Source organism: Dipodomys merriami, unplaced genomic scaffold, assembly GCF_024711535.1.
Source record: "Dipodomys merriami isolate MVZ:Mamm:240054 unplaced genomic scaffold, mDipMer1.0.p SCAF_49, whole genome shotgun sequence".
Classification (NCBI taxonomy): Eukaryota; Metazoa; Chordata; class Mammalia; order Rodentia; family Heteromyidae; genus Dipodomys; species Dipodomys merriami.
The window spans coordinates 10,683,582-10,696,691 of record NW_027206057.1 but is presented as its reverse complement, the minus strand read 5'-3'; the positions used below and the strand labels follow the sequence as shown (position 1 = coordinate 10,696,691).

The window sequence follows — 13,110 nt, the reverse complement described above, 5'->3', positions numbered from 1 at the left end:
GAGACGTCCATGTATTATATTAACTTAGAGGAACTGGCTACTGAACTCATTCACATGTCTAGCTGATTGTGATAGCTCCAGTGTGTGGTCTCCATTGGTTGTTCTCAGTGACAAGTGCCTGCGATACCACGTTCACTGCGATGGCCATTAACCCAAGTGCCTCCTCAGCTATGGGTTCTGACACTTGACTACAATCTCAACTCATCTCTCAGGGGGAGAGGTTATTCCCTTCATTTTTTAAAAATGGAGAGACAGCAATTGTGAGGTTATATGACATTTTCAAGATAACAGAATCCATGGTATTTATTAGAAATATAATTGGCATGATAGCTGGGTGCCGGTGGCTCACACCTGTAATCCTAGCTACTCAGGAGGCTGAGATCTGAGGATGACTGTTCAAAGCTATCTTTGGTATTATCTCTTACCATATGTCCAGCTCAGAGGAATATTCAGTGGCTCCCAGCAAAGCATCAGGAGGCCGGTACCAGAGGGTTACAACTTCTGAAGAGTATGTCTGGCTAGGAATAGACTTGGCCCGAGCAAGACCTGCCCAGAGGAAAAAGCATAGAACCCATTGTCTTGGGCCTTCCCGGGAACACATAATGCCCTATCCCAGGGAAAGTATAAGTGGGAGAGCAAGCAACATTTAAACATGACACACATTTAAGGTGTTTCTATGAAAACCACTGAATATCTTGATCCTTGGACATCATTATATTAAGAGGATATCTGAAAATTTGGCTTCTTTTGTAGCTAGATGTGCCAGCCAAGTGTGGTCAGGTGACTACATTCTTGCCTACATAGCATGAACAGAGTGACATGTGAACTTCTGGGTCAAGTGCTTAATGGAGGGGTTAAATATTCTGCATCTGTTTTCTCCTTTCTCAGACTGTGATGAGCAGGAAGAGACAATCTCCTTCAGCCACAGTATGACCATTCGACATCTGCCCAACAAGGAGGGCACTAGACATATAATGATAAACAAAAGTAGACCTCAGCTGTCTCATAATGCTTATAGTCTAAGTGAAGGGGGGAAATCAGTTATATACAGCAATATCTATATCTCTCTATCCATCTAAATACACATATGCATACATGTATGTGTGTGCATTTGGGTAAATAGAATTATAAACTTTAAGTGTTAAAGTAGAAAGATATAGTGATAGGGAAATGTACACCGTTGTATTGGTGGGAATACAGGCAAGCTTCCATACTTAGGTGAGCAGGAATGAGCTTTCATTCTTGCGGGAGACTCTAATATGGTCTGGTGTTAAGCTCTTTTTCCTCCTTGATCCAGTCTGAGAATTTGTAATATCACTCAGATGAAGGGAAACCTACTAAGTACCCATCTGTTTTCCAAATGTCTCTATATCAAAAGTGGACATGGCTTTGGCCATCTGGCTAGACTGGCAGCTGATGGAATCCTGAGAAGTTACCAAGCTCTCCCTCCTTCTTGCCTCATGTTTCCTGTAGGGTAGCTTGATATCCTCACAAAGCATCATATTTCCAGGCCCCCAGTTTTCAAAGGCCAGGCCTCGTCAATACTTTAGACAAGTGTACACAAAAGCATCATTGTTCACCAGCCAGAAGGCGACTTGAGGAGTGACTTACCGAAATCAGCCAGTTTGAGCTCTCCCAGGTGACTGATGAGCAAGTTCTGAGGTTTCAGGTCCCTGTGAAGAACGTGTTGGTGGTGGATGTATGCCAGGCCCCGCAAAAGTTGAAACATGAAAAGCTGGAAGGAATGAATATTACTGAAGGACATTCGAGCTCCTATGTGTTGATTTCTCCTCTAAATCAAAAACAGTCATCTAAAAGAATATAGTGAAAGTGTCTCTTGAGAGACGAAAGGAAAAAAAAATCCCATTTGTTCAGAGGGAGGAAAAAGGACAAAGAAAATTAAGTAACTGGACTATATCTTAAACAAGGGATTCTGGCTTTTCCTGACATCTCGTTTCCTTGATACTGAATTACCCTTCCCTAAAAATCTGAAGTGGAACTTTGAAGTTTCCTGGGAACACTAGTTCTTGATTTAGATGTGAAAGATACAATTTTTTTCCCTATTGATGATCTTGGCAGATAAGATCAAAGTTGACCTGGAAATGATATTTTAAAGTTTGTAACAGCTTAAGTTTTCCAGGCTTTCTGATAGGAAACCCTTTTAAAAGCACAATACAAGGAAACTCAAGTAGGAAATATATCTTTAGATGGTGTTAGGAAATAAAACCATCATTATCTTTATAAGCCTTTTTTTTCATTCAACTGTGCCTGGGAACAGTTCCTGAACTTTTGTACTCAAGGCTAGTGCTCTACCACTTGAGCCACAGCTCCGCTTCTGGCTTTTTGATGGTTAATGGGAGATAGGAGTGTTGTGGACCTTCCTGCTGTGGCTTGTTTTTAACTGCAATCCTCAGATCTCAGACTCCTAAATAGCTAGGATTACAGGCTTGAGTTACAACACCAGGCTTATCAACCTATTTTTAAGGCCTTAAATTCAAAGTCAAAAACAGAGACATATACAGTATAGATGAAGAGGAATTAAAGGCCAAAAGAAATGAGCTCCTCTCCAAAATATAAAATGATAAAATAAAATTATAATAATAAGTAGTAAGATGAAGAAAGAAGAGTGTGATTGTAAGGGATACATTCTGGCCCTTTATTTTAAAATGTTTCATGTGATGATGAAACTCCAAAACCAAAGGTATCACCAAGTTCCCATCAACACTGAAGCTTCAGGATGAAAGAATAGGTAGGGCTCTTGCTATTTTCCAGAGCCCTTGGTAGTGGAGACTTCAGACACCTACTTATGCCAACTGAGAACATGTTCTGGCAGTTTAGAGAAGAAAGAGCCAAGCTTGCATTCCGGGGATCACAGGCAAAATGGCAGAGGAGAGCCATGAGGATAAATCCGTTTTCCCCCCATGGCATCTTGGAAACTATAAACTTCAGAGCTGCTTAGGAACAGAATTAACCCTAACAAATGATATAGAGACATGGGAGTCAAGCTCTAAGGATTTTACCTGCTGCACACAGCATACCTGCAGATGACTATGGAAGTTCCATGCTCCCACCTCAAGTCCAAAGTCATTTAAAAATGATTGAGTCAGCTGCCAGTGGCCCATGCCTGTAATCCTAGCTACTCAGGAGGCTGAAGTCTGAGAATCATTGAAGTCAGTCTCAGCAGAAAAATCTGTGAGACTCCATCTCCAATGAACCAGCAATGTGCCAGACTAGAGCAAGAAGGCTGAATGAGAGCCTGAGATTAGGAATTCAAGTCCTGGTACCCACAAAAAATAAATAAATAACTAAATAAAATTTAAAACATCAGAAATTTCTTAGGACTTCTTCAAATGTTCACTGATCCTATGAGTCTTCCTAACATTTTTGTCTTCTGAGATTTCCAACACACACATACATACACACACTATTCATTTAACCACTCACTATAACACTAAGCAACCAAAGCACAAAATTCTTATATAGCATTTAAGCCTCTCAGTTTGTTAAAAATATACATATAAATGTTAGACAATCTAAAGAACCAATTTAAACTCCAGACAAAAGAAAAGATCCCATAGTATATCCTTAAAAATATGTTCCAATGAGAAGACACTAAGGAAAGAGGGAGAAAAGGGCAAGTGAGAGCAGGGATTAGGAAGCCAGTGACCAGGGAAGACTACAGCATTGGAAGGTAATTTGTCCTCAACTTATAGATGAAAAATCAGGGCTCAAGAAAAGTAAAAACATGTCGAATATGATGGAACATGCCTATAATACTAGCATTTGGGAGGTTGACTCCGCCTGGGCCATGTAGTTAAACAGACAAGAAGGAGGGAATGAGCTGGCTAAGTCAGAGACAGCTTCTCAGTCGGTCAGCTTGAAATGCCTTTCATGCCCCAAAAGTCAGCAATTCTAATTAGCCACACCTCCTCCCACCTTCCTGCTGCCCAGTCCCTCTCCTCTCTGCCTCTTCCAGTATTTGTAAGCAAGAGGCTCTGCAGTGTTAAGATATGTATCTCACAGTCACAATTGCAGGCCATGCAGACTAAACTCAACACCCACTCACTCTGATCCCATGACCTGGGATCTTCCTTCATCAATTCCCCCATCATAATACAACCAAATCCTGGGGCATTTTCTCACTCAAGTTAAGTCAGATGGTGGGCAGACTCTTTCCAGGTTTCCCAGACCCCAGGGATTAGAGCAGCTTCCAACACAATCAGGTTGAGTAGGAACAAAACAATTCAACTGAGCTAATGCCATCTGGGCTAGGAGTCTTTCAAAAACTCAATTTATTGTTAGGTGACAGTGGCTCCTGCCTGTAATTCCAGCTACTTGGGAGGTTAAGATCTGAGGATTGTGTTTTAAAGCCAGTCCAAGCAGGAAAGTCCATGAGAAAGCTTACCTCCAATTAACCACCAAAAAGCCAAAAGTGGAGCTGTAGCTCAAGTGATAGAGTGCTAGCTTTGAGCAAAAAAGCTCAGAGATGGTGGTCAAGCATAAGTTTAGCATCAGGTCTGGCGCGCGCGCGCGCGCGCACACACACACACACACACACACACACACACACACACACACACACACACACACACACACACACACACACACACACACACACACACACACACACAGAGAACCCATTCGCAGTCAGCCAACCCAATTCAGAAAAGCCCAAATCCTTCCACTCACCAGGAACCCTTGGACTTGTTCTATTAGAAACCAGATACAGGTTCACTTCACTTCAGCTGCCTTTCTTTGTCATTTTTCAAAATAAGTCTCTAGCTTTGTCTTGTCTTTGTCTTCTAGCTCTTGCTTTGTCTTCTAGAGAACCCATCTTCATCCTGAGCTGCATTTCTTCTTTTTCAACCTAGTTTCTCTTTTCTTTCTCAAATCTTTTCACTCTTCCTTCTCCATTACTCAATCCATAGTTAAATTATAGCACGCTCCTTTCTAGTTCCTCTCAATTGAGACATGACTTAACTGCTTCTCTCTGCATTCTTAAGTAAATGCTACTTCTCCCATAGTTTCTTCATAGCCTCAATCACTGAACAGTAGAATGAGCTGCCTTTTCTTCTCCAATACCACTTCAATCCCATCACTCTCCAACCTGAGTTCTGGGTGTCCCTTAGATATCCATGCCATCCAGCTACATCTTCCTCCACCCCTGTTCTGGTTGTCATCTACTTATCTGCTTGTCACTACCTTTCACTGACGACTGGTATTTGGGCCACAGCTGTTTCTCACAAAACCAGTGCCCTTGAGACTATGTCTAGCCAAACTCCTCAGCTTCTATGATCTGCTTCTTCAGTCCTCTTCATCCACTAAGTCCCATGATCATATGCTAAATCTTTCCATCCTGTGGAAATGTTTGTCCTCTGAAATCCAAGTTCACCTTCTCATGGAAAGTGTTTCTGCTTCTGCAGTAATCATTTCGTTCACATTTTTTAAAACCATGGTCACCAATGCCTTTTGCTACAAAATCCAAGATATGTCTCTAATTTGTATATGTGTCAGTGTTAGAAACTTTACTTTTTCCCCACATTCTTCTGATTTTTTTCTCCTAACCCCTCTGATTTCTTTTTATAGGTTCTACTTCTAACACATACATTGCTGTGCTTTAGGATCCCTTCCTTGACTTTCTTCTCTTATTCTTCTGCCACTCTCTCCTAGTCATCTTACTCCCATACATGGCCACAGTGAACAACTGTATTCTAATCATCTCAAAGTCTTAACTCTAACTTAGATTTCTATTTTGATCTTAAGTCCTACATAGTCTGAAGGTCACCTGAACATCCCATAATCATCTCACTCAGCATGTCCAAAACATAATTGACTATAAATATCCAAAATCCATTTTCTTCCCATTCTTCCATCTCAGTGAATGCACAAACCATTCATCTTACCACTCAAAGCCAAAGAAATTTGTGCTGACTTTTCCTTTACCTGTCCATTCTGGCTAATTGATATCTATCCCTTTTTCTTTCATCTCACATTTGTATCACTGCTGTTCTTATCAGCCTTACTGTCAAGGTTAGAACCCAGCATTCAGGGAATAAGTAGCAGGATGTACTAGGAGAGTTAGAGCCTGGGGATGTAGCTGGTTAGGAAAAAAGGCATATGGTAGGTCAGTGGAGTATATTTTTGTTTCCAAAAAAGCATTTTTTTCTCTTTCCAGTCAAAAAAATACCCCAAAAAACCCACCCACCTATTTTCCTTTCATTGAGATGGGGCCTTGTTAACTTCTTGACTGGGTTGCCTTGAGCCATGATCCTTTCAATCTTTGCCTCCTGAGTAGTTGATAATCTAGACATGAGTCACTTCACCATACATTTTTGTTTGCTTTGAGACAGAGTCTCACTACATCACTTAATCTGGCCTTAAGCTTACCACCGTGTAGCCCCGGTTACCTGGGACTCATCATCCTCTTGCCTCAGTTCCATCCTGAGTGCTGGGATTGCAAGCGTGAGCTATGACACCAACTCCTAGCATTAACACTGCTAATTCTAAACTCTAGGGTTACTGAATTCATTTTAGTTTTTGGAATATACCAGTCCTTTTCTGAAATTCACTCAGCTCTATGGGCCTTGAGCTCATACAGCTTTCTTACTTTTTTTTTTTTTTTGGTCGGTCGTGGGGCTTGAACTCTGGGCCTGGGCGCTGTCCCTCAGCTCTTCAGCTCAAGGTGAGCGCTCTACCACTTGAGCTACAGCGCCATTTCTGGTGGTTTATTGGAGATAGGAGTCTCACGGTCTCTCCTGCCCGGGCTGGCTTTGAACCGCGATCCTCAGATCTCAGCCTCCTGAGTAGCTAGGATTACAGGCGTGAGCCACCAGCGCCCGGCTCAGCTTTCTTACTTATGACTGCTACTCTAGCACTTGAACCCTGCCTCCAGCCAGCATTTTGCTGGTTATTTTGGAAAGGGAATCCTGTGGACTTTTCTCCCTGGGATGGCTTGATAGTTTTTACCCCTCATTTGAAATTCGTCACAAATATCCTATAATAGCATTCCTGTATATTTTTTTCTCTTGGCTTTACAATAAGTCCCTTGTGCAGGAATTACATGTTCTCTATCTTTTTTTTTAATCCTTCTCTGCATTTCCAGGTCACTCAAGACTGATAGGTCTTTCTCAATTACTCTTTTTGCATCTGTTCTATTGACTCAAAATCTCTGGTTTCTTTGCACGTACACACTCTCTTCACTTTCTACCTCAGGTTAAACTGTCTTCACATTCTACCTTGGGTTAGTGTAGGGACAGGATCATCACTTTAATTCTTCTTGACAAGCTCTTCAACTTTTTTACTCAACTATGTTTTTTTCCCATATGTCTGATGACCTCCACTTCTGAATCAATCCAAATGCCCATCTCCTTCCATTCTTTGTTCAAATTATTAAACACTGCCTTTAAAAAAGAAAAAGAAAAAGAATATCCCATAGCTATGTGCCAGTGGTTCATACTTATAATTCTAGCTACTACAGAGGCTGAGATCTGAGGAGTATAGTTTGAAGCCAGCCCTGACAGGAAAGTCCATGATACTCTCATCTCTAATAAATTACCAAAAAAGCCAGAAGTGGAGCTGTGGTTCAAGTGGTAGACCACTAGTCTTGAGCATAAAAGCTCAAGGACAGAGTCCAGGCTCTGAGCTCAAGCACCAGGACTGGCACAAACAAACGATCATGATCATGCATATGATATAATGATTTTCATTCTTACCAGGGTCCTTAACATCGTCTTCCTACTTTCCCTGGCTAGTTCTGTCTTCCATTTTCTCCATAGCTATTTAATTTTTTGTACTCTCCTTAAGTTCTTGCCCTCAAACTTTCTTTCCAACCTGTACCTCTAAGACTGCATTTAGAACCCTTTACTATGTATTCCTGTTGTATTTCTACTTAACATGGCCATCTTACTTTACATTTTCCTGCTATCTTACAAGTCCATATATCTTATAGATTTTTAAGTCACTGAGATGAAGGAACACAACTTTTTCATTATTGAAACCCTAGAACTCAATATAGCACTAAGTACTCAATAAATATTTCTTGGATGAATTAATAAATAAATTCATAAGTAAATATTTGTTAACTGAATAATTACATCATATATGAATCTCAGAGGGTTATTTTAGGAATCAATTAATGCCAATAAAACCAGAGGGAATGAAAAGCATGAAATATAAATGGTTTTGAAAATTCATAGCAGATGTATCATTACAGCTAGTTAAGCATTTATTATTTCTATTCTAATGACTGGGAGAATGGAATTTAGTCCCATATGTATAACAGGAGCAGCTAGAATAAGCAATGCAAATTTTATCATGGACGTCAACAGTCTGCAATGAAGAAGGAATTCATTTTAAAAGTGCTTAGCTTCATGTTTTTCATTTTACTTACTTATTTATTTATTACTTATTTATTTTTGTTGTTGGTCATGGGTTTGAACTCAGGGCCAGAGCACGGTTCCTGAGCTCTTTTGCTCAGGGACTACCACTTTGAGCCTCAGCTCCACCTTTTTCTCTAGTGGTTAATTGAGACTCAAGTGGTGCAGTGGCTCAAGTGGTAGAGCGCTAGTCTTGAGCTGAAGAGCTGAGGGACAGCGTTCAGGCCCAGAGTTCAAACCCCATGACTGACATACACACAAAAAAAGTCTCATGGACTTTCCTGCCAGGCCTTGCTTTGAACTGTGATCCTCAGATATTAGCCTCCTGAGTAGCTAGGAGTACAGGCATGAGCCACCAGCACCCAGGCTGTCTTTCATTTTTAATAGAATTGTTTTTATTGCTTTATATGTCTAAAGATGTATGTATGCTGGCAATGATTGACATGGTTAGGCTGCCTAGAAAATAGCTAGACATTGCCCCATAATTCAAGGAACTCTTAAAAAAAATTATTTAGAGTATCAGTATGTACATCCTCTAGTGTCATAGGACTTTGCTTTGTGGTGGCAGTCTGTTTCAAAATTCTCCTGTGGTGAACAGGCTAGAAGAGAGCCTATCCTTAAAGTACTTACCCTAACATTGTGAGGATGAAGCCCTCCTGGATGCTGAGACATGTACTGTGCCAGATCCGTGTGCTAAGCAAAGCAGCAGAGAAAGACAATACAGAGCAAGGTTAGTGGTGCTTGGATAGGGTCCTAATGCAAAACATAGACCTGACTGTCAAGAGATACAACAAAGTTATGGGTTTAGTTTAGACTAAGATATAAAAGGAGGATAACCAGGTTCTCTAAGCCCTGCTGTCAAGGTCAGGCAGTGTGTTTTCCTAGCTGGTTGCTGATAGAAGGAAGCTTGGCACAAACAAGAGGCGCTCGTTTCAATGACTGGCACTGAACCTGACACAGGAATTTTCTTACTCTCAAAATGTCCTTGGAGGCAAGTCAAGAGCTAAACCTTATGGGTTTTTTCCTGCTCATTGGCTCTTTTTTCTTTTCAAAGTTACAAATGAATTATTCTTTAGTGAGCTTATGTACAATTTATATATATATATATATGTTATATATAATATTTTATATATTATATATATATATATATGTTAAGTTCTACTCAGATCTGATGAACACTAGATTTTTTTGTCTTTTCTTTTTTGGTACTGGGGATCGAACCCAGGACATTGCACTTGCTAGGTAAGCGCTTTGCCACTGAGCTACATCCCAGCCCCAACACTAGATTTTTTTTTAAGTGCAAACATTTTATGTTGAAAACAAACTCAAAATCCTAGTCTATTATTGGTGGAGAAAGGGACAGCAAAAACAAAAGAAAAAAATGAGTAAAGAAACAGGGCTAAAAGGTAGTTGTAAAAACAGTGTTTCTACTAATCACAATAATGAAAATTTCCATGATGCCTTCTACATTGTAATGAAAGTTTCATTATGCCATAAAATATTAACAGATTTGTTATATAAGCACTAGGCTTTTCCTTCATGTGTAAGAAAATGCTGGAGAACTCACCATGTATTCAAAAACAAATGTCAGTGTCTCTTTGGTGTGAACTATGTCATGCAGGAGGACGATATTGGCATGCTTCAAACCCTTCAGTAGAGAAGCTAGAGAGATTAAATGATATGTTAAATCAATCACTGATAATCAAAGTGTTCTTTAAAATTATGAAGCAGGATTTATATTTCAAACATTTCAGATCAAGCCTCCTGGGTTTTTACAGCTGGAAATAAATCTCTTTGAAATAAATAAATGGTAGAGGGGCTTCATTATTTTTTAAATGGTGAATCACTACATTTATGCAACTTATTATTCTTACAGGCTAGAGTGGTTGCAAAAAAGTATGTTTCCATTTACCTAATCAATTTCATCAGAGCACTCAGAGCACTTTGTGAATGCTCCCCCCCTGGGAATCTCATCATCCCAGCTTCAGAGCTGTAAGAAAGGGACCCTGGGGGGATTACAGCCATTGGAGGAGCAGAAAATACAGTGTTCTTCCTTCTAGAGCAGACTTTCTAACATGGAATCAGACTCAAAAAAAAATAGGAAAAAGAAAACACAAAATGGCATCAAGGTCAACAGCACCAGTGGTTGTGATGGATAAGAACATGGAATGAAGAAACCTGATAAGAGAGGACAGGCTTTCCTAAAAGGAATGTTCCAGACCTCCATGGAAAGGAGAAAATGCAAATGTGAAAAGAGCCAGCCAAACTTGGAGAAATCCCAGAGTGAGAGTGCCAAGTGTCTCTTACCTAGTCAGAAATGGGTTTTCTATGAGGTTACCCAGTAGGCAGCCAAGTATTTATTTAATTAGTTGTGCGATGATCAAATGCACAATCTTACCCTATAGATGCTAGGCAAGTGCTGAAGGCACTCTTTAAAAGGGAAAAGTCACCACAAGAGACCAATAGTCAGAAAAGACTTAAAAAGGTATCTCTGGGTATTCCAGAGATAGGAAGACTTCTGGCTTTAAAAAGATGGTAGTCAAAAAATGCATAATAAGAGCAAGGATAAGAACCACATGGTTATCTCAATAGATGCAGAAAAAACATTTGACAAGATCCAACACCCCTTTATGATGAAGGTTCTGGAAAAATTAGGAATCCATGGAACATTCCTCAATACAATAAAGGCTGCATATGACAAACCTACAGCCAGTATTATACTTAATGATGAAAAACTAAAGCCATTTCCTCTTAACTCAGGAACAAGACAAGGATGTCCACTCTCTCCACTTCTCTTCAATCTAGTATTAGAATGCCTAGCTACAGTGATAAGACAAGATGCAGACATAAAGGGGATCCAAATAGGGAAAGAAGAAATAAAACTCTCCCTCTTTGCAGATGACATGATCTTGTATTTAAAGAATCCACAGACTAAACTCCCAAATTACTCAAGCTGATTCAAAACTTTGGCAAAGTAGCAGGGTATAAAATTAACCCTCAAAAATCAATGGCTTTTCTGTATGCCAACAATGAGAAAAGTGGGGCTGAAATCAGGAAAGCAACTCCATTCGTAATAGCCCCACAAAAAATAAAAGACCTAGGAATTAACCAAAGAAGTGAAGGACCTCTATGATGAAAACTTTAAAAACTTGAAAAAGGAAATCAACACAGAACTTAGAAAGTGGCAAAAACTCCCATGCTCCTGGATTGGAAAGATCAACATAGTGAAAATGGCAATACTTCCCAAGGCTGTCTACAAATTCAATGCGATACCTATCAAAATTCCAACCTCATTCTTCAAGGAAATAGAAGAGGCAATCCAAAAATTCATATGGAACAATAAAAGACCCCGAATAGCAAAAATGATCCTCAACAGAAAGAACACTGCTGGAGGAATATCAATACCAAATTTCAAGCTCTACTATAAAGCCATAGTAATCAAAACTGCTTGGCATAAGAACAGACCTCAGGACCAATGGAATAGAATTGAAAACCCAGACATGAACCTATAGACCTATAGCCATCTAATCTTCAATAAGGGAGCTAAAAAAAATAGAATGGAAGAAAGCCTCTTCAGTAAATGGTGCTGGCAAAATTGGTTAACTACTTGTAGAAAACTAAACCTAGATCCTTATATATCACCCTGCACCAGAATCAACTCCAAATGGATCAAAGACCTCGGAGTCAAAGCAGACACTCTGAAAACATTACAGGATGGAATAGGAGAAACCCTAGGTCTCCTTGGCACAGGCCCAAATTTTCTTAAAAGAGACTCAGAAACACAACAAATCAAAGAAAGGTTGGACAAATGGGATTGCATGAAATTGCAGAGCTTCTGCATGGCAAAGGACATAGCTAGCAAGATCAATAGAAAGTCCACAGATTGGGAGAAGGTCTTCACTAGCCATACAATGGACAAGGGTCTCATATCTAAAATATACCTGGAACTCAAAAAATTAAATCCCCCAAAAACAAATCTTCAAAGAAACAACTGCCCAATAAATAAGTGGACTAAAGACAAAGAGAAACTTCTCTGAAGAGGAAAGAAGGATGGCCAATAGACACATGAAGAAATGCTCAACCTCCTTAGCCATAAAAGAAATGCAAATCAAAACAACATTGAGATACCACCTCACTCCAGTTAGCATGGCTAAAATCAAGAACTCTAATAACAACAGATGCTGGAGGGGATGTGGACAGAAGGAAACCTTACTGCATTGTTGGTGGGAGTGTAAACTTGTTCAACTACTTTGGAAAGTAGTATGCAGGTTCCTCAAAAGACTCCATATAGAGCTCCCCTATGACCCAGCAATCCCACTTTTGGGCATTTACCCAAATGTTCACAAACAAGATCACACTAAAGCTACCAGCACAACTATTATTTATTATAGCTAAATTATGGAACCAACCCAGATGCCCCTCAGTAGATGAATGGATCAAGAAAATGTGGTATATATACACAATGGAATTCTATGCCTTCATCAGAAAGAATGACATTGCCCCATTTGTTAGAAAATGGAAAGGCTTGGAAAAAATTATATTAAGTGAAGTAAGCCAGGCCCAAAGACACATAGGTCCCATGCTTTCCCTTATTTGCAATATCTAGTATATGTCACAGTCAGGCAGGTTAGATAAGTTGATGTTAGGGAAATGAATCCTAAGACATGTATTCAAATGTTTTTTTTTTATTTCATGCAATTGTTTCCAACACATTTATAAGATTATTTCTTTGTTG

The 13,110-nt window shown here is 39.7% G+C and overlaps 1 protein-coding gene across 1 annotated transcript in view; it reads right to left on the bottom strand.

Annotated features, from left to right (window-relative positions):
• Positions 1–13,110, bottom strand: part of Cdk15 (cyclin dependent kinase 15) — an 87,572-nt gene that overhangs the window by 58,819 nt on the left and 15,643 nt on the right. Inside the window, exons 5-8 of the mRNA XM_069995854.1 lie at positions 9,943–10,037; positions 9,006–9,068; positions 1,612–1,735; positions 426–546 (exon numbers count right to left, since the gene is read on the bottom strand). Coding sequence (XP_069851955.1) covers positions 426–546; positions 1,612–1,735; positions 9,006–9,068; positions 9,943–10,037 — 403 coding nt within the window. The remainder of the gene's footprint in view (positions 1–425; positions 547–1,611; positions 1,736–9,005; positions 9,069–9,942; positions 10,038–13,110) is intronic.